General features: G+C 35.3%; 2 protein-coding genes across 2 annotated transcripts; both read left to right on the forward strand.

Moving 5' to 3' along the window:
* Positions 1 to 2,050: 2,050 nt before the first annotated feature.
* Positions 2,051 to 8,725, forward strand: LOC114380571 (transcription factor GTE4-like). The gene is made up of 5 exons (XM_028339689.1): positions 2,051 to 4,927; positions 5,017 to 5,062; positions 5,155 to 5,268; positions 5,376 to 5,448; positions 8,273 to 8,725. The coding sequence occupies exons 1-4, from the start codon at positions 2,522 to 2,524 to the stop codon at positions 5,432 to 5,434; spliced, it is 2,625 nt and encodes an 874-aa protein (XP_028195490.1). The 5' UTR covers positions 2,051 to 2,521; the 3' UTR covers positions 5,435 to 5,448; positions 8,273 to 8,725.
* Positions 8,726 to 8,847: 122 nt separating this feature from the next.
* Positions 8,848 to 9,808, forward strand: LOC114380573 (signaling peptide TAXIMIN 1). The gene is made up of 2 exons (XM_028339690.1): positions 8,848 to 9,307; positions 9,451 to 9,808. The coding sequence occupies exons 1-2, from the start codon at positions 9,198 to 9,200 to the stop codon at positions 9,572 to 9,574; spliced, it is 234 nt and encodes a 77-aa protein (XP_028195491.1). The 5' UTR covers positions 8,848 to 9,197; the 3' UTR covers positions 9,575 to 9,808.
* The last annotated feature ends 12,886 nt before the right edge of the window (positions 9,809 to 22,694 follow it).

A 22,694-nucleotide genomic window follows, 5' to 3' on the forward strand; every position in this document is an offset into this window, starting at 1 on the left:
GGAAAATCTTGTACCCAATGATTATAGTTTAGTTGGTTGTGGGGAGGACCTAAGTTTGATTCATACATAGTACATCATAAGGAAGAATGGAGAACTTTGAGTGTAATAAATTATAAATTGAAAATTAGTCCCATAAATGATTCAAATGTCCAAAACTTGTAAGAATATCTGAGTGTCATTGAAGAAAACAAAGCCCTAATTACATTGGATTCAAATAAAAAGTAGCAAAAAATATTACACCTATTTATAATTATTCTTTATTTTTTACGATGTTGTAGGTTTTGTACTTCTTGAAATTAGATAACAAAACAAGTGAATTATAATTGGAACAAAAATGCATGAGACATAATATTCATTTAAGGACCAATAAACTGCCAATAATTCCTTTTCTTTAATAATGAGAGGTGTTCATGATCTATTTCAACTCACTAATTCAACTTGATCTAGACTTTATTTTGGTAGATTTAGTTTTTTAAAAAGTAAATAATGTAATATGAAATTTAGCTTGAGTTATAATCTGGGATGTCCTAATCCAACTCAATCTCCCTTATCAAATGCCCCCTAAGAGTAATGTTGTATTTTTAGTTAATGTTTAAATTATTATCACATTAAATAAACTAATAAGAATAATGTGATATTTTTATCATAATAAAAAAATTAACTTGAAAAAAATTAGATTCTCACCTCTTTAAGGAAATAATTTTTTTGGAAAACTTAGATAATTTTTTCCCCCAAGAAACATCCTTTTTGAAAATGTTGTTTTCTTTTTAAAATTATATACCAAACATGAAAAAAAAAATCTCAATTTAAGATGTTCAAAAAACTAAATTTATTTACCTATCAAACGTCTCTTAACCTCAAAGACATATTTCTTCATACAGTTTTAAGATTGATTTTAAATAATTAAAAGTAGAAAATATTTGTTAATAATGAAAGATTAATATATAAATGTAATACATATTTTATTTCTTAATAAAGATTATTCCACCTCTAATTACTCATATTCACTTTTAGCATTCATTTGGAACAATAAAAAAAATCAAAAAATAGAAGGAGGCGAAAGGAAAGAAATCTAAAAATTAATCCTTGCATTGATAATTTGTTAAGAAGGAATAAACTAAAAAAAAAAAGAAGAAGCAAGTGAAGCATATCAATATTCCCATTTTAAACCAAAATAAGAGAAAGTTGCTTTTGGGAATTTAAAGCACTTATGAGCGTTTGCTAACAGGAAAGTTTTAGAATATTTAAGTTGAAAATATTAAATTTTCATGTTTGATTTGGTTTTTTTTAAATAACATTTTTAGGAAATAATGTTCCTTAGAATTTTTTTTGGCAAAGTTTTCCATAAAAATATTCTCACAAAACAAAGGTGAGAATTTAAATTTTCTGAGTTAAAAAATAAGTTTAATTATAATGTTACTCTTAATGTTCTTTATTTTTACACATTTTTTTAATTAAGGATATTTATGTTATATTATACATATTTTTTCTTTATATTATCTACACAATTAACTAGGAATTTTTGTAATTCTTTTAACCGGACAATCTAAAAATTATTTTATTTTATATTGACAAATTTTTTGGTCAACTATTTATATTTTTATATTGTGAAAAGTAAAAACTAGATTTTCATTGTCACGGGCTTTCATTAGTGAGAATCTTCCAGGCTTTTGACCCATAACATCACAAAGCCCACATAAGGCCTTCCCAGTACCCACCCAACCCAAACACAACAAAATTAAAAAATTAACACTCTCCACCCGCTACGAGGGCGAGTGTGTGAACCTTCCGAGCACCAGCTAGACCGAAAGCCCCTAAACCGGAGAGTACGAAGCACGCGCCACTCCCCCGCCTAAGATAACTTTAGAAATTCTCGCAAACGAAACTCCCCGCCACCAAAGCCTCTCACCCTCCCAACCTAGCGTGTGGCACACGCGCCATGCCACGTCCCTCGCCATTGGTGCGTCATAAACACGATGTATAGAAGCGAGTGAGTCCACGTCCCGAATTTATTTCGGTGATATAATGCTTCCCGGGCACGGCTCTTTGTTGTTTAACCCCCAAACGCTTTAGCCTGGTCCCCGCTTCCCCACGAATGCACCGTTGCCGTACACCTGTGACGATTCGATAAAACGACCAGCGAAAGAGAGAGAAACACCGAAGTGTTCTAGAGAGAGAAAGAGAAAAAACCCACAGAGCGAGAGCGTGTGGTGTGCGTGTGTGTGTGAGATCTGATCGGAAACACAAAGGTAATCGAGCTTTCGAAACCCTAAATTTTTTCTTTGCGATTCGTTTTTTACGGTTGGTCTGGTTCTTCGTTTCGGAGAAGGTTCTGAGTGAGGCGGAGGGATTTTGGAGGTGGAAGAAGCCCTAGGAATTTCTAGGGTTTTGATTTTTCTCATCATTTATTTGGTTTTTGTTGTTTTTTGGGCTTTTATGTGTGATTCTTTGATTTATTGGTGTGTAAAACCCTAGGATTTGGGGGATTTGGGATTGGTGTTAGGATTAGGGTTTTGGATGTATGGCTTCGGAGCCTATGGTTGGAGGAGATGACGAAGCCAGAGAGAAACAGAGATTCGGGGAGAGAAAGGTTTACACGAGGAGGAAAGTAAAGAAAGACCCTAACGCCGTTGCTTCCACCACTGAAAATAACGGCACCGCCACTTCCACCGTTACCAATGACAACAGTGTCAGTAATAGCACCGTTCAGAAGAGCAACACTGGTGAGGCCGCTGAGGCCAAGAGCAAAGGTGATAATGTTTCGACACAGGCTCTGGCACAGCCTGTTGTACTGCCGGAGGATGGAAATTTGGCTCAGCCTCAAGTGGTTTCGGGATTAGAGGATGGGAATTTGGGGCAGCCACAACTGGAGGATCAGAATATGGTTCAGACTGAAGTGGGTTCAGGATTAGAGGATGGGAATAAGGCTCAGCCGCCAGGGGAGGATCAGAATATGGCACAGACGCAAGAGGGATCAAGATTGGAGAATGAGAATAGGGCTCAGCCGCAAGGGGAGGATCAGAATTTGGCACAGACGCAAGTGAATTCAAGATTGGAGGATGGGGATACGGCTCAACTACAATTGGAGGATCAGAATATGGTTCAATCTCAGTCAGAGGATCAGAATATGGTTCAACCTCAATCAGAGGATCAGAATATGGTTCATCCTCAATCTGAGGATCAGAATATGGCTCAACCTCAATCTGAGGATCAGAATACGGCTCAGCCACGATTGGGGGATCAGAATACGGCTCAGCTGCAAGGAAATTCAAAATTGGAAGATGAGAATATGGCTCAGCCGCAAGTGAGTTCAAGATCAGAGGACGCGAATACAGCTCAGCCGCAAGTGAGTTCAAAATTGGGGGGTAGAAAGTCCCCTCAGCCAGAAGTGAATTCGAGATTGGAGGATGGCAATTTGCCTCGGCCACGGGTGAATTCAAGTTTGGATGGGAATACAGTTCAGCCACTGGTAGTGCTGGTTTCTGATGACTCGTGCAGCCGGCAGCCAGATGAACCTTCTAACCTCAATGTTCAGCTGCAGGATGATGGGCCTTCTAGCCCCATCCATCAGCAGGAGGCAGTTCCTAGCTCCCGAGACCTTACTTTGGGAAATGGGGTTGTGGAGCCGCAGTGGAGGGACCGAATCAAGATAAACTTGGCCTCAAAATCAAAGCAGCAGATGCGGGAGCTTCGGTGGAAGCTTGAAAGGGAACTTGGTATTGTGAGATGTTTGGTTAATAGGATTGAAGTGAAGCAGAGGCCAGTTGGTGGATATGGCAACTCAAATGTGCTAATCGACAGTGGGATTAATAATGTTGGTGGAGCCAAGCGTGCTCACTCAGAGGTGGCATCTGCTGGTGTTCCACGGGAACCTGCCAGTACCAGGCCTTTGCATCAGTTAAGTTTGTCAATGTTGGAGAATAGTCAAGGGATCTGTGAAACTGTTGAGAAGGAGAAGAGAACACCTAAAGCAAACCAATTTTATCGTAACTCAGAGTTCTTGCTTGCGAAAGACAAATTTCCACCCGCAGAGAGTAACAAGAAGTCGAAATTGAATTGGAAGAAGCAAGGTGGGGGAGAAATGGGACATGGTTTTGGGATGGGATCTAAGTTTTTCAAAAGCTGTAGTTCACTGCTTGAAAAATTGATGAAACACAAGCATGGTTGGGTGTTTAATGCTCCTGTTGATGTTGAGGCTCTTGGTTTGCATGATTATTTTACTATTATCACTCATCCAATGGACTTGGGAACTGTGAAGTCTAGGCTGAACAAGAATTGGTACAAATCACCAAAGGAATTTGCAGAGGATGTGAGACTCACTTTTCGTAATGCCATGACATATAATCCTCCGGGACAAGATGTTCATATAATGGCCGAGCAGTTATCAAAGATATTTGAGGACAGATGGGCTATAATTGAGTCGGATTACAATCGGGAGATGAGATATGGCTTTGATTATGGGGCTGTTGCCCCTGCACTATCACCTTTGTCTAGAAGGGTTTCTGCATTTACACCACCACCTCTTGATATGAGAAGGATTTTGAATAGATCAGAATCAATGACACAGACTCCAAGACTCATGAGCATTACTCCATCAAGTAGAACCCCAGCTCCAAAAAAGCCAAAGGCAAAAGATCCTCATAAAAGAGACATGACATTTGAGGAAAAGCAAAAACTAAGCACTAACCTTCAGAGCTTGCCTTCAGAGAAGCTTGATGCTATTGTACAAATCATTAAGAAGAGAAATTCAGCACTTAATCAACATGACGATGAAATTGAAGTGGACATTGATAGTGTGGATGCTGAGACTCTCTGGGAGCTTGATAGATTTGTTACCAACTATAAGAAAAGTTTGAGCAAAAACAAAAGGAAGGCTGAACTTGCTCAAGCTAGAGCAGAAGCTTTGCAGCAGAATGCCATCCAGAAGGTAAAGAATAGAATTTTTACTTCTGATTGCCATGCTTACGTTGGGGCTGCAATTATTGCTAAATACTTTTTTATCTTTATCTTTTGCAGAGTCAGGCACCAGCTATGGCAGAGATTCCAAAAGAAACACTAACAGGTGAACTTCTAAGAATCAGGGTTGGTGTTTTTGGATTGTTTATCTCAATTATTTCTTTATATGAAATATTGTATCTGCCTGTATGTGTACAGATGAAAGGAATCTTCCCCAACCCTTGCCTGCGCAAAGGGGAAATCAAGCAGATAATGGGAGTAGGTCAAGCAGTTCAAGCAGCTCCAGCAGTGATTCTGGATCTTCTTCAAGTGGTACTTTGATTAATGATTTAGAATCTATTTCTTGTGTTATTTGTTCATATACATGCTTTTGCTGAAGTCAAATATTCTGTCTTTCTCATTGGTATGTGGTGTTGCAGATTCTGATAGTGACAGTTCCTCAGCATCTGGATCTGAGGCAGGGTCGCAAGGGACCTGAATGTGCTCCGTCAGGTAGAGTTACAGCTCTGATTTTTTATTTATATATTTTTTTCTGAAAAGTCTGATGTTTTATTTTGCATTGTGCTGACGGCTTGTTGTTTAGTATGCCTTTGCTCCTGTGTGATATTTATCAGCACTTCTCCCTTTCCATTCTGAAGAGGAATGTTTGTAGCTTTCAAGCTGATTTTTTCTTTTTTTCTTTTTTTTTTAAAAAAACTTAAAAAAAACCCGAGTAATGAATTTGTTGCTTATGAATGATTAATGATCATTACTTGTTTGTTATAAAGTGTGTGGTGGAGTGCAGTGTGTGGTGGAGTGCAGTGTGTATGCGTTGCATATGATCCAGTTATTTATGAAATTGAATATCTGTCTAAATTGTATTAAAAGTGGTTGGTGTTTCTTTTGGTGTTCATAATCAGTTAGATTTTGTCAGTATAAGATATGAGGCTACTTTTTTCTCAATGACTCTTGCTCTTTCATCCTATCTTGCTGCTTCATTGTTGTCAATTAGTGGGGTGTTATTGCCCCTTTGGAAACATAGTCCTTCTAAGGTCTCATAAAAGAAATGTACACAGTTGCACAAAGTCATAAACTTCAAAGCATCGAGAAAAAAAAAGTCATAAACTTCAGTGACCATGGTTTATATTAGCCTGGCAGTAAGATAGCTGTTTATTTCTGTGTGTAGTTTGTACTGATTTAATGATTTTATTATATGCCAATAGACTTTTCTTTCATATCAGTATCTCATGTCATCTTCTTTTGGTTGTCGATGGTATTTTCCTTCTATGGAGTTTTTAAATTTGTTAGGTCAATGATATTGTATATTAATTACTACTGTAATTTTGATCTAGTAATCTATTTTCATGGTTTTTCTAAAATATCCTAGTGGGTTGAGGGGAAAATATTTAGGTTGACTGTGCCTTGCCTTTTAGGAATGCTTAGGGACTTTTTTTTCCCCTTCTAACAGTTTGATTATATACCTAGCTTTGTAAGTAATTTTGTTCAATTTTTCAACCAATTTGTTCCCACTTTATTAGCATTTTTCATGATCTGGTTCCTTCACTATATTTTGTTTCTGCTAGTTTCAATTTTTTCCTCATGCCTTTACTTTTGTAGCTTTTGTGCTGTTTATTTGTTTCTTTTGGATGTGATGACTGACATTTTCTTCCATAGTCTCTTTTCTTTTGGGAACTTTTTTGTTTAAACAAAATTGATGTGAAATTTGCTGGTTATGTTGTTGGCCTTGTGACATGGGATCTTCTCTAATAGGAAAATATATTTGTTTTTGTATATATATTTTTGAATTAAAATTAACAAATACTAAAGCAAAATGAGTTATTCATCTTGCTTTCTATATACTACCTCTAATTCATTAAGACCAATAGAAGTGGTTAGATTGGTAATTTGTCAAATTTTAATTTTATTTTAAGACTATCCATGACATTAAATGTTTAAGAGGTGGTTATTTTTCGAATTCAATCAATGAGTATACATTGTTTTGTTGATAGCCCAATAAATGCACCTACTTTCATGGGGTAATGAGTGCATATCATTAATAGACTTCTCAATTAATTAGGGGCATAAAGGAAATTTAGCAATAAAGTAGTTCTACTGTACGACATATTGGAATCTTACTATTGGGCTATAAAGTAATCCTACAATTCAATATAATTTGATTTATCACCTTTTGATTCATATCATAAGATTATTAACAAGTAACTTTGAATCTTCTGGTACAATGAATGAATTGGTGCAATTTCATATCATCAATAAGAGTCACACTATTCAACAAATCATGAGAGAATAATTACAAATCATGAGAGACTAATTAAATATGATGCGAGTCCTACAATTTTTCTTATTTTCTATAAATTTAAACCAATTTCAATGCGTGTGTTACTAGAATTTTTCTTTTTTCTTTCACCAATTACTTGTGAAAGAAATTAAAAAGACATACAAGCTTAGACTGTAAAATGAAAAAAAATAAAAAATTGAACGATCACTTGTGAACTTATCCTATTTGATTATTCCGCTACTTTATTTCATTCACTCATTTAAACCATAAACACTTTGGTATTTCATTTCATTGTTCTAAAATAGAAGGCTCCACGAACTTGGATATAGCTAATAATTTCATTTTGAGGCTTATGGATAAGTTGTTTTTATCTATTTCTAGTTTAAAATAATTACACTGAACATTTTATGTCATTTATATAATATATTTAATGTTATTTTTCATTGTGTCCGAATCTTACAATTTGAAACACATTATAATTCACAGTTCAAAAATTAGCATGGCAATTCACGATATGAATCTTGATTTGACAACCTTGCTGTACTTGTTTATATAGTTGATTTTTGAAAAATGTTATTTTTTGTTTTCTATTTGTTACCAATTTGGTGTACGGTCTATATGCTTGATTATGATATGCTTTATTTGAAGACCTAATTTACATTTCTCGACCTGATCCAATTTAAATTAGACTCTTAGGTTTTCTGATACTTGTTTTTGGAGGGGAGTTAAAATGCATTACCATGGAGCATAATGCTCTTGGACATTAAGTTACTTGTAATATCACCTGGTCTTCTGAGCCCCAAAAGAAATAGCAGATCTTTAGGAACATTTCTGTTTTCTCTTGTGCATTTCTCAGCATTATCTTTTATGATGCATTCTACAGGTTTAATAGTATGCTATTTAATTCTCACGTGCTCCTGTACATTGCATTTCTTGTCTGAAGCTTATATTTTCTTATGATTGTTTAAGTCGTTTATCATAGAAGCTTTGGAATTGACTACTATTAACTAATTTTTCCATTGTTTTTATTTCATGTTGCAGATCTCAGATTTTTAGAGTAGATGGTGTCTTGATGCCAGCCTATTTTGGTTTTTTGAAGCTTCCAAGATTATGGATTTTAGTTTAACAGTCAGATTATAGAGGAAGCATTCTGAAGGCCCGCAGGTGATCCTACTGATGCAGCATGGGATTTTTCCTTCCCATTTGTTTGAACTGCAATGCTAATGGTGGCCTTGTTGCATTTCTTGACACGAATTCTTGTATAATATTTGTTAGAATTTGATGATAGTTAGGTAGCTAGATTTCCGTAGCATGTGTACATTGCTAACTGCTGCTGCGCATTGAGTTCCATTGACAACATGTTTTTTTGATTTTGTGCTAGCAGATTCAAAATCTTAGTACCATACGAAGATAATATGTAATTCCTTCGTGAAGTCTCATTCCGTGTAGTTTATAACTGAAAATGCAAGTCGTAGTTAGTTTAACTGTGTCAAATGACAACTTCAATTGATTTTTCTACCTTTTACAGTCCCTGCATTCCACCTAACATGTCCACTTTCAAAATAGTTCTAATCAGCTTAGAAATCTCGTGAACACTTTCGAATAATATTGGATGGTGATAGTGACAAAGGGGATCTGGTGGTGGCATTTAGGTAGCAACTAGGAAGAGTAATAAGGGAATAATGGATGGGAAAATGAAAAGAAAAATACTTAAATAGACAATCTCTAGTGATTTTGAGAGAATTTTCTACTTTAGAAAAAGAAATATGTTCCAGCAAATATTATAGTATATTTATTGGGAGTGGACTTGGTCATCTAGTTGTCTAGTATGGCTTTGTTTATGCCAGAGAAGATGCCCCTTCGTCATCTAAAATGACAAGGGAAGTTGAAATAATATAGTCAGCTGCGTACAGTCTTAGTGTGCCATTTGAGGAAAAACAAAAACAGTATCAGAGGAAGTGAAGGAATGTGCAACTCAGACGGAGATTGCAGGCCATTGGGTTTTCTGCTGGGTCTTCCCTTTGCCTTTCTCTCCCTCCTCCTCTCAATCGTTGGTCTAATTGTATGGATTGTTGGGTAAAAAAAAAAAAGCTATTCTCTCTCTCTCTTCCTAGTTGTCTAGTTATCATATCTTATGTTCTGGGTCACTCCGGTTTCTGCACCTGTGATCTGGGTTTGGATCTGATTGGAATAAAATAAAACTTTGGTTATATTTGCAGATTGTTGCTGACATGCATATGCCCCTGCTGCTTGTGCCTGACCGTAATAGTGGAGCTTGCGTTAGCATTGGTGAAGGCTCCACTGCATGTCATGGAGTGGTTCACTTCTCAGATCCCTTGCTGAGTTCCTCTTAATTTTTATCTTCCTTCTAGGGAGAAATTTTAGACTTGGATTTGTTGGTACTTCCCCCTGTTTTGCCAATTTTTGTGGTTATAGTGGGGATTTGGCAGGTATTTGGTTTTACGGTGGAGAATTAATTATCAGAACTTATTTCAGATATATTTTCACATGATGGTTTTATGTTGAAGATCGAGAATTAATTTTGAGTTTGAATGAAAGAATTCTGAGTAACTTTTACATTGGATAATTTTTTTTTATACTGAATTTTATTTTTAACTTAATTTTATAATAAAAACATTTAACACAAATCATATTATTTCAAAATCAATTTTAATCCAAACTAATTTATTCATGTCTGTCTTTGATTGATGGTGCCCTTTGTCTTACCATTAAATGTGGTTTTAGAAGTGGGGATTTCATGTTTGTCATTGACATGTGTTTGTGGTCTTTTGGCTTCTCTGGCTAATTCATGGTTTTATGAAATTTGGTTGAAAAAAAAGAAAATTGAACAGTTAACACTACATTTTGTTTCTTAGTGGCATTGATATTAGACAAATAACTAATTATTAATTAGAATTGCGGAAAAAACTATGATTTTAACTACAAACTTCGATGAAGCAGAAGATATTAGAAGGATAATGTAACTGGCGCAGTGATAACTCCGCCCTTACATATTTTTTAACATTAAATAAGTAAAACGATTTAGTAAAGAACTTCTACCTAATTGTACCGTAGGGTAATGTAAAGAGCTGTAAATTTAGTAAAACGGTTTCTCAATTATTTTAAAATATTTAATAAGGTTTATCTATTTTTTAAAACTTCAATTAAGTTCTTATGTGATACTTTTCGTCCATTTGACGTTGTTATGTTCTAAATTTTAATGATTTTCGTTTATAAAAATAGTGGTAATTTTTTACTTTCATATATTTATTATTATATTTAATATCATAAATGTAAAACAAAATTATATTATTAATTAATTTAAAATCATTTTTGATATAATTTTTAAGCTAATCATCATGAAAAGTAAATAAATTTATTAAATATAAGAGTTTGTAATTGGAGTGCATATATATTACAGTTGTGGCATGCGTATGAAATCATTTTGTGGAAAAGTGTAAGAGTATGATGATTGTTGCTTTGAATAGAAGGGTATTGTTATTGTCACCTCCGTTTTTGTTAAGTTCACTCCTAACTTTAGAAAATATTTAACCTTGTTACACTTTAATTCACAGTTTAACATGTTTTCATCTAAAGAATTTCTTAGAATGTATATTTTTTAGGCAATTTAAGTAAATAATTTCTTAGAATGTATACAACTGAAGAGAAGCTTAAATCCATTTATAGTGTTATGCTAATTCTGAAAAATAAAGGATAAGAGAGAGGCAGAGAGTCACTTTAACAATTTCATGAGGGTCACTTTATGGGCTATTTTACTATTGTTTATGAGATTTTTTTGGTTCAAACAGTTAAGCAGTCCCATAATTTTCGTGAACATGAATACAATGGTACAAATTTCACATACTGCATGGGCCTATAAAAGCTTTAAAATTGTGCCCGAAAATGCAAAACGTTACTTTGTAGTTTGTAGACTTGGTGAATTCCTTTAAAATTTTAATCCTTTAAAATTTTAATCGTGGTAACTCTTTGCGCGAGTTTGTGCATGTTTATAATGTTTTAATACGTAGAACTTTCACATTTTGAATCCAATGCTTTATGTCAAATATCAGGATTTTTTTGCTTTTAATGGTTTACGTCGGTGAGTAAATATTTTGACTAAGATTTTAGTAAAAATTAAATAAATATACTCTCAATTTTTTTTAAAAAAAAAACGTTGAAAAATCGGTTAACCTTTCTCACTATTTTTTTTTCTTTTCAATATAGGTTAAAAGTCAGTTTAAAAAAGTACCAGTGAGAAATTGGTTTCTTGTAACAGTGAAATGACTTATTTGGTTAAATAATTTTGGAATGATATATTTAAATATTTGATTTGGGTAAAAAAAAGTCCAAAAAAATAACTCTTAGCAAATATGCATTATTAGTTAAGTGATAAGATAAGTCCATAAAAATAACTTATTAGTTAACTGATAGGATTAAATTAATAACTTCCATAACTAATATTATTTAATAATTCAAAATTATAATAAAATACTTAATTAAAAAATTATTACTAATTGATATTCCACAAGCAGATAGATATTGCCACCAGAACCTGAAGGCAACATAGGGACTGATACATTTATTGTTGTCGTCATGTATCAATAAAACACAGTACAAGACCTACACATTATTGGTATTACAACATATAATCACAAAAGGACATTCTTATTTATTTACAACTCCACAAAGCCTGGAACATGTACTGCATGATAGATTTCCATATATAAAAATCATGCAGCTACACATTATTAATTACTATATATAGAATTACAACAAGACATTCTTATTCTAATTTATTTACAACTCCATAAAACGTGGAACTTTTGCAGCTATGTACTTCGTGATAAATTTCCTTCCATAAACTATGAACATCCATGTAATGCACAACTCACTGTAGACATAGCCCTTAACTCACTAATCAAGTTTCAAGTCTCCATAATCATATTCATGTGTTTTTCTTATCATCTCCTTTTCTCCCTCTCCAGCAACAATCACCTTAGTTGTCTCCGCTATTTCTGCTATGGTTTCACCAATGGCATTCAGCACCCCTCCCCCTTCACCTTGATGCTGCACTTTCTGTGCTAGTTTCTGATGGAATTTTCAAATGGCTCACGTTCTCTTTCAATTGTTTTTTTCTGTTCCAGTTTTTTTGGAAATTTTTTTTTTGAATTTGGTTCATTTTTCTCCCAAGTTCAACCCTTATCCTTGGAATGTTTAGTAACAAACTCACATCCCTATCATCAAGCTCACGTTCTGATAACGAATTGGTTGAGCTCTGTGATGGACAGACTCTATAAATAAGATGTGGTGCTCTTAGTTTTATATCATCAAGCCTACTTTTCTATTCAGAAAAATGCAGCATTTATTTCAGAGTGGGTAAGAGTCTGGAAAAACAAAGTTGCCTTCGGATTCGTGCTTGCGTCACTTCGTGTTTTATCTGCAATGGCTGGAGGTACGCTTGTTTATATGCACACCTTTTTGCCTCTGTGTTGGAATTATATTGTTCAATATGGAAAGAAAAGTAGAAAAGAAAGATGAACAGTGTAATGGTGCTTTAGAATAAGGTACAATACGGCAAAAAGCTTAAAATAAAAGTTTGAAAGCGTAAACTTTTACATATTAAAAAAAAGGGAAAGAAGATTCTGGATCCTCTCATTCTTGAAAGCTGAGTTTAATATTCTAAATATTAAAAGTCTAAACTTTTTGAAAGCGTAGACTTCTCATTCTTGAAAGCTGAGTTTAATATTATAAATATTAAAAGCATAAACCTTTTGAAAGCGTTAACTTTTTGAAAGCGTAAACTTACAATGTGTTTGAATTATTTATTAAGATTAATTGTATGTTTATTTTGGTTTAAGCTAAATAATTTATGCACATTAAATTTAATGGTTAAGAGCTTATATGTTTTAAATATTGGATAATCATATGCATATATTATTTATTTACTTTTGAAGTTTTGTATGTATGATTTTATAATTTTATACATGCGAAATTATCTTGAATATTTTTATGCAATGTTATTCAATTTGTTTACATTATTTAGAATATTATGTAAATATTTAGTTCTTATTAATAATTAATGTTAACTGATTAATATGATTTAATTAATTAAAGAACAACCACAACATCTTTAATTGATTAGGTTTATTGTTGGATTTCCCCTGCAGTTACTTTTTGTCCAATTTTTCTTTATACAAATATGTTCAAGGGAAATCTGATTCATCGGATAGCGCACCGGATCATCAAGTATTTAAAATTAAAATGGATTAATCTGAATATCAAACTCAAGGAACCAGTATTAGACAGAGTTATATTCAGAAATAAGGCATTGTTGAAACAAACATTGATGGTTGATGATGAAAAACAAAATTTAAACTAAAGTCTATGTTAAAATAGTAAAATTGCAAGTAATTAAAGTTGATAGCAGAAGGTAAAAGTGTTGGATCTTTCTAACAAACAAGCTGATGCATATGAAGATATTTCTCTAATCAATCATGCTTTTGTGTTCTATGTTGTAGCCTAAAATACTAAACCTCGATCCCTCACAAGTTTAGACTAATTTAGCCTAAGCTTTGTCCGCAAATCCCTCTTGTAAGACTATGCTTAACTTAAATAGCATTATCGTAATAGCATATTCAAAAAACCAAAACCCCATAATCCATCCCTTGCAATGTAGTTATTCAGTCTTGCTTCCATCAAGTTCTAAGGCAACAATACATTTCCCAATGCTAAAGTCACCTAACTATACACACAAATGGGTGTTCAGACCAAGAGCATGCAAAAATTAAGTATTGAAAGAAGCATTGAACACATAAAACACAATTAATTGGATATTAAAGTAATTACATCAGTTGTTTCTTAGAAATCCCCAACAAGGGTGTTTAGTCAGCCATTACAGAAAAACCCTAACACACATGAGATAGAGTACAAAATAATTATTCCTTACACAAGAAGAGGGATCCCTCCTCCTCTTCTCAGCACCTCACAATCACTCTACATCTCACTAATCTCTCTCTAATTGAAAAACCCTAGGCTTCTATGCACAACTGCTTCTCTTTTCTTCCTCTAGAGCTTCTATCTCAAAATTAGCACTGTGGTGTTCTTGCTTTGGAATTCTGTACTGCTTGCTAAAAATTATGTACCCTAATTCTGCACAAGGCAGGCTTTAAATAGGCTCTGAATCCACGACTTTGCACTTAGTGCCACCCTCGTGCTTAGCGCGAGTAACTGGATTTGAGTTTAGCGTCAGTCATGCGTTGAGCCTGGCTAAAGACAATCGTCACGCTTAGCGAGTGGGTCTCGCACTTAGCACGCGACCTTGATATTTATACTCTGCCAAATTCTTCTGTCGCACTAAGCACGCTGAAGCTGCGCTTGGCGATGGATGCGCGCTGAGCCCAAATGGTGAGTTGAGCGCAACTACCATTTTTAGCACTTTAAGACTTAGCCTCATTTAACCTGAAATTGAATAGATTTCATCATTAAATCCCATGGAAAATATTCTAGAGACAGCTATAACAATAAAACAAGATTTATTTACAAATCCATACAAAATAACTATAAATTGGGGAAACTATACAAGTTTTGGAAAATGTTTTCTATATAAAAGTTAGTCGTATAAGATGACTAACAAACTCCCCCAAATTTATAGTTTTTCTTGTCCTCAAGCAAAGAAAGAACAATTCACTTGTCTTCAAGTGACAAAATACAGTGGTAAATCCAAATGGTGTTTGCTTCACAGAAAAAAAATTCAATCATATGAAATGAATATCATAGAATGCTTCAATCAATTGCTTTTCACAAACATGCAGCTTTTCAAAGATAGGAACATATGCATTAGAGTCATAACTGAAATAAGCTAGCGAGAATGACAGATATCAAGGAAGGATCATCAACCAAAACCTCACATTCATTGTTTCACTCAAGCTCAAGTGTTTAGGTTCAATCCATTATAAACAACTAACACAAGTCCTAACTTTTGCATTTCATCTCATACCATATAGAAATAAACACACAAAATGAATTCGAAGGACTTTCTAGGCTTGTAATGAGGTTAGGCTGCCAACAAATCATGGGTTTTCTAGGATTCAAAAGCTTAGATTCTAGGAGAGCATTCATCCATAGATAAACCTTTACTTTTCCTTCATTCCTACCCCAATGCTTGCCTTTTATTTAAGCACTTAGCTTCATTTCATTACTTTGCAGCATACACACTTAAACACTTTTATTTGTACTTATAGTTATATATATATATATATATATATATATATATATATATATATATATATATATATATATATATATATATATATATAGAAAACAGTGTGTATATGCTGCTCTTCTTTGACCATTTTATTTCTTATCCAATGTCTCCCACAAATTTGGGACAAATTTACCTTGATAATTACTCCCCCAAATTTGGGACAAATTTGCTTTGAACCAAGCTTTCTGTGGATTATGCTCTCCTACAACCTAAGACCAAGTAGCAGGAGATAACACTGTATAGGCTCAAGGTTCAATCAATCAATAATTCATTCATCTCAAACTGGGTGCAAGGGATAAATCACTCAAGCACATGGTTAGCTTTTTGGCTAAGTAGCTATCACAATCAAAACATGGCCTTCATCATCCTCAATTCATGCATTCAGTCCATACTTCAGAGATTCATGCAAAAATCAGTACTAAACGATAGTTATTTCTTTCAAAATTTAAGGATCACACTTTCACCAGGATGTGGTTAATGCATTCCTTCATAATCAATATGACCAACTGACTAACATTTTTATTCATACTTCTAATCACATGTTTTTTCTCTTCTATTGGATGCAAGCTTGATCAAAACAAACATCTAATCATTCCAGTCCACTCAATTCATACATTTGCTCATTCAAGTCATTCACAAACACTCATTTCATATCAAACAAACCACTGAAACATGATTCAATCATTTCACTGTTCAAACAAGCTTTTTGTACAAGCAATCAACACTAAAATAACTGGAATTTAAATGAATGAAATTTAAATAACTGAAACATAAAGCAAACTAAATAACTAATAACTAAATTGTTCTTGATTTGCAGAAATTAAAACAAAATAGAATTTAAACATCTTGCTCATCTTGTGGCTGATCTTCATTTAAATCCAGCACTGGAGCAGCTAGTACATCCTGAAGAATGGACTGCTCTGGCTCCATGGCTGGTGCTGATGGCATGGTGTCCTCAGATATAGGTGCAGGGGATGGCTCTGGCATGTGATCTGGAGAAATCTCCTCCTCTTGAGCCATAGATGTATCTGCAGCAAAAGAAAATGGCTCAAGAGGAGTGAGCTCATCCTCTGCTAAAATTGGCTCCTCTGCTGCCTGCTCAGGCTCTTGGGCTGTGGAGGTCCCACCCCCTCCAGAAGGAGAAGGCTGGACTCCTGGCCAAGCCACCTGAGAGTGAAATTCCTCCATGCCCATGATAGATGGCAGGCCCAAGCTCTGGAAGCTCTGCATGATAATTGCATGCCCTCGGTGTAGGCTCTGTATCATCGCATATAGCATCTTTGGTGTAAAGGAAAAATCTGATGGTCCAGAGGAAGAAAGAGCTAGAACTGGTATCTGAGCAGGAGATGGAGTAGGAGTAGCTGGAGTAGAAGAAGAAGGTGCTAAAGGATCTGGTAAAATGGATGAAGAAGGAGCAGAAGCATCTGGTGTTGTTGAAGTAAGGGGAGCCTCAGATCTCTTGCCCCTAGCCTTCCTTGGCCCTCTGAATGTCACTATTGGATCATCTAGATTCCAACAGTTCTTCTTTATATATGCCAAGTTAATGGTAGGGCTAAGGCTCTCCAATGATCTGGAATCTGATATGACTCCTCTAGCTTTACACAAAGCTGTTATTAAGACTAGGAATCCAAGCTTAGAGGAGTCATGCTAGGCAATTGATAGAAATCTGGTGGGAGATGAGGTAACCCAGATTCATGTCCATCTTCATGATAATGCCATAAATCAACTTGGCCCGATCCAATGTGATATCAGAAGTGTGGGAGGTAGGGACCAAGTTGGAGTAAGAAAGAACACTCCAAGTCTGAGCGAGTGTGGTCATGTTCTTCCTGAGGATCTTCAGAGGCTGACCATCAACATTTAGCTCAAACCCCCTCCCTGGGATGCAGAGCTTAGCAGCTAACTCTTGAGGATCAGGCCTCCAGAGTGCAAATCTAGAATAAGCTGATAATGTCTCTCCCTCCTGAATGATGACAGGGGTCTTCAAGAATGTATTAAGCGTGTCCTCATCAAATTTGACCAGATGACCTCTGACCCTCACCTGCCTAGGTGACTTATCTTCCATGTTGTAGAGGTTAGCATAAAATTCTTTCACAATGGCAACATCAATGATGCCTTCTTCAAAATTGGTCAATTATTCATCCCATTTCCTTTTCTCGAGTTCCTCCTTGAACTCATCAAACTCAGTGTGGTAAATTACCACATTTCTCTCTGGCAGCAGCTTCCTAGGTACCACAATATAATTATATCTTTCCCAAGTTTCCTATGAATGGAATCTTGATCTGTCAAATCTAATATGGGAAGATGAAGAAACAAATGATTTTATTTTCTTTGAAGCCATCTGAAAATATAAGATCAAACAACAAGATTAATTAGGGTTATTTTCAACAAAACAGAAAAATAAAAACTAAAAATTTGACTGGGCGCTTAGCTCAGAAGGCCGGGCTTAGCGCGCCTTATAAAATTTTACTCGTGGGCTAAGCGCAGCAGACTCACATTTAGCCTAAAGACACACAAAATATTTTTTTGTAGATTAGGCTTAGCGCAGCTGATATGTCATTATTTTCTCCTATTTCTTAACCCTTTTTGTCACCATTTTAATTACTGATTAGCCTTAATTGTCAAATTAATTATGCAGTTTTATCATTTGGCCCTACTTCACTAATCTTGTTTTTAATTTAATTTCAGGAGAATTATAAGCAATTGAGCTTGAATCCGGAATTGGGCTTGGACTTGAAGAGAGCAGGAAATTTTATTTTATCAAATCTTATCTTATCCAGATTTTATTTCATCTAGATTTTATTTCGTCTAGATTTTATTTCATCCAATCTTATCTTATCTTACCCAGATTTTATTTTATTTCCTTTATGAGCTTGTACTTAAAATAGATTTGTAAGCTTTGGGGTTGAGGACCTATATAACAGCACCAGGGTTTTAGTTTAGGGAGTTTTTTGGAGAGGAGAATAATTTTAGGGTTTTGCAATTCCAGTTTTTATTACTGTTCATGCGCACTGTTCACGTAGACTAAAATTCATTTTCTGCAATTTCGTTTCTGCTTCAATCTACAATTTCGTTTTTTATTGATTAATGGAAGGCTAAGTCTCCAGCATTGTTTTCTCTTGAGGATCAAGCACAGCTCTCTTTGAGGTTTTGTTATTACTATTGAATTCTGATCAGTTTCTCCTCTTCACCAATTACTCTGTATTTGCTGCTATTAATCCATGTATGTTTAGTGCTTGATTAATTGTCTCTGTGCTTAATTTACGTTCATGCTTAATGATCAGTTTCATTTATGATTAATTGGTGTATGTGTTGCTTAATCACATAATGACAACCTCATGTTAATTTTCACTTAGTAATTTAATTTAGGGTTGGATTTAGTGGTTGAACTGATTAAGGATAAATTCTCGTAACCTAGGATAAGAGACTTGCTTGTGAATCAAGGGGAAACAACATGTTTTAATTTTGTTATTTTCTAATTAAAATTTGCTTGCTGTTTAAATTACAAAAACAAACAACCCCCCAATTCGTTACTGTTTTATTATTATCTATTATGAATGTTTGGTTGACCATTGCTCGTTGGGAGACGACCTAGGGTCACTTCCTAGATACTGCATTTTTAATGTTTATTTGATTCGGGTACGACCTCAATCAAATTTGGCGCCGTTGCCAAGGAGCAGTGGTCTAAAGGTTCATAATAGTGTTTAGTTGTTTTGAGTCTAGCCCTCTTGTTTAGTGTGTGAGTGTGTGTTGTTTTGTTTTGTGTAGTGTTCTGTTTCGCATTTCAGTCGCGTCCCCTATTTAGCGCTTCCCTGTTTCAGTTGCTCACAAAATTGCGACTGATTTTGTGTAATGCTGATTTTTTTGTGTAATGCTATGAACAGTGTTTATCGACTGATTTTGCAATTTAATTGGCGATTTTGGTTTTGATAGTTAGAGTTGTTATTTTTGGCTGATTATTTGTGTGGTAGTTTCTTTTGGTCCATATTTTGTGTGAAAAATACCAAAAAGCACTTGGTGTGGCTGAATTTGAGAGAGGCAAAAATTTTGGGGACTTGTTTTTAGCAAAACTTAAAACGGCCATAACTTTTGCTCCGGTTATCAGAATGACTATTATTATATATGCATTTGGGGTAGAAGAAAATTTACATGACGTGGCAATGGACCTCAAGTATTATTGTCCTATTTTTCTAAACTTTTCTTAGGTAGTTTTCATAGCTAGACTTTGAATTTTTGTTTGAAATTTTTTGTGCTATCTTTTCATGATTTTAGGGTGTTGCTCACAAAATTTCAGCTCATTTGGATATTGTTTGAGTATAGCTGTAGTTTTACCCCCTTGTTAGGTGCTTGTTGAGAGATACATGATTTGCTGCATATAGTGCATGACTAGGGGCAATCCAGGTGATTTACAACCCTTTGATCTTGAAATAGATAGAACCTTTCATAGATTACTTAGGCATAGTGTGCATCCTGTTCATTTTGTGCATTTTGAGCATTTTGAGCATTATGAGTATTTTGTTGCTGGTGATTCTGAATATTCTGATTTTGAGCATTCAACTACTAATTTTCATACTGAGAACATGGCTCAACCTCCACCTCGTGAGAGGACTCTTAGGGAGATGGCTACATCTGATTTCACTTATGAAAGCTTGTGCATTCAATATCCTGATAAGGGTGTTCCATATGTTCTCAAGACTGGACTAATACATTTGCATTATTGGGAATAGTAAATTTGAGAATGCCATGCTAGATCTAGGAGATCAGTTAGTGTCATGCCTCTGTCCATTTTCAATTCTTTATCCCTTGGACCTTTGCAATCTACAGATGTGGTGATTCATTTGGCAGATAGAAGTGTTGCTTACCCCGCAGGTTTCATAGAGGATGTGCTAGTTCGGGTTGGTGAACTTATTTTTCCTGTTGATTTTATGTTCTTAATATGGAAAAGGGATTTTTCCCATGGTTCAATTCCAATTATTTTAGGTAGGCCATTTATGAAAACAGCCCGAACCAAGATAGATGTTTATGCTAGCACATTGTCTATAGAATTTGGTGATATTGTTGTTCATTTTAACATTCTTGATGCCATGAAACATCCATCTGAGGATCATTCTATTTTTCGTGCTGAGATAATTGATCAGATTGTTGATGATTATATGTTTGATTTTGATTCTGTTCTTCATGGTAGGAAACATCCATTTTTATCTGATTTGCATACTTGCCATTCCTTATGCATTGAATCTGAATCTGAGTTTGAATTTGATCCTGTATTTGATTTTTATGCTGAGAATGAATCTGAATTTGAGTCTGGTTCTGATTTTCTGGGTGTTGTACCTCTTGATGTTGATTTTTTAGAGTTAGAATGCACTAACCATGTTGCAGGAAGTACATATACTTCTGACTTGCTTTATGAGGTACAGGCTAAGGAACCTTCTTCTTCTCCTACCCTGGTTCCTCCCACTGTTCAGCCACCACCCACACCAGAGTTGAAGCCCTTACCAGCAACCCTCAAATATGCTTACTTGGAGGACAACGTAAAATTTCCAGTGATCATCTCTGCCTCCCTTGCTGTTGAGCAAGAGGAGAAGTTGTTGCTAGTTCTCAAGAAGCACAAGAAAGCCATTGGATGGGCTTTAGCAAACATTCCTGGTATTAGCCCATCTACATGCATGCATAGGATACTTTTAGAGGATGGAGCTAAGCCAGTGAGGCAGCCACATCGGTGACTCAACCCCGTCATTCTAGATGTGGTGAAAAAGGAAGTGACTAAGCTCTTACAAGTTGGAATCATCTACCTCATTTCTAACAGCTAGTGGGTGAGTCTAGTACAAGTGGTTCCTAAGAAGACAGGCCTCACAGTGATTAAGAATGAAAGGGATGAGCTTATCCCCACAAGAGTGCAGAACAGCTGGCGAGTCTGCATTGATTATAGGAGGCTGAACCAGGTAACCAGAAAAGATCATTTTCCTCTGCCATTCATTGATCAAATGTTTGAGCGCTTGGCAGGTAAGTCTCATTACTTTCTTGATGGTTTTTCTGGTTATTTACAAATTCATATTGCTCCTGAGGATCAAGAAAAGACCATATTCACCTGTCCCTTTGGCACTTTTGCCTATAGGAGGATGCCCTTTGGCCTATGCAACGCCCCTAGTACCTTCCAGCGGTGTATGCTTAGCATTTTCAGTGACTTTTTAGAGAGTTTCATAGAGGTGTTTATGGATGATTTTACTGTTTATGGATCCTCTTTTGATACATGTTTGGATAGTCTGGATAGAGTTCTTAATAGATGCATTGAAACTGACCTTGTGCTGAATTTTGAAAAATGTCACTTCATGGTAGAACAAGGTATAGTTTTAGGGCATATCATTTCCAGTAGGGGCATAGAGGTAGACTCTGCAAAAATAGATGTTATTTCACAATTGCCTTACCCCTCTTGCGTGAGAGAGGTTTGTTCTTTTCTTGGTCATGCAGGGTTTTATAGGCGCTTTATCAAGGATTTTAGCAAAGTGGCCCTTCCACTATCCTATCTGCTACAAAAGGAGGTGCAGTTTGATTTTGATGACCAGTGCAATGAGGCTTTTGATTGCATCAAGAGTGCGGTGACTACCACCCCTATCATTCAGGCACCTGATTGGATAGCCCCATTTGAGCTAATGTGTGATGCATCCAATTACGCATTGGGGGCTGTCCTTGCTCAAAAGATTGATAAGCTGTCTCGGGTGATCTACTACGCTTCTAGAACTTTGGATGCTGCTCAAGCAAATTACACTACCACAGAGAAGGAGCTATTAGCAATAGTTTTTGCTCTTGAGAAATTTCGTTCATATTTACTTGGTACTCGTGTTATTGTTTATACTGACCATGCAACTCTGAAGTACCTGTTGAAGAAGGCTGAATCAAAGCCTAGATTGATCAGGTGGATGCTTTGGCTCCAAGAGTTTGATTTGGAAATCCATGATCAGAGTGGCGCACAGAACTCGTGGCTAACCATCTGAGTAGGATTGAGCGTGCGTCTGAGGACTCACCCATTCGGGATGATTTTCCAGATGACCATTTGTACATTCTGTATAGTATTTCTGATTCCTTCCCCACTCCCTGGTTTGCTAATATTGTGAATTATTTGGTTGCTTCTATTTTCCTCCCTTAGCATCTAAAGCTCAAAATGATAAAATTAAGAGCGATGCTAAGCATTATATTTGGGATGAC

This window comes from Glycine soja, chromosome 12 (genome assembly GCF_004193775.1).
Source record: "Glycine soja cultivar W05 chromosome 12, ASM419377v2, whole genome shotgun sequence".
Taxonomy (NCBI): domain Eukaryota; kingdom Viridiplantae; phylum Streptophyta; class Magnoliopsida; order Fabales; family Fabaceae; genus Glycine; species Glycine soja.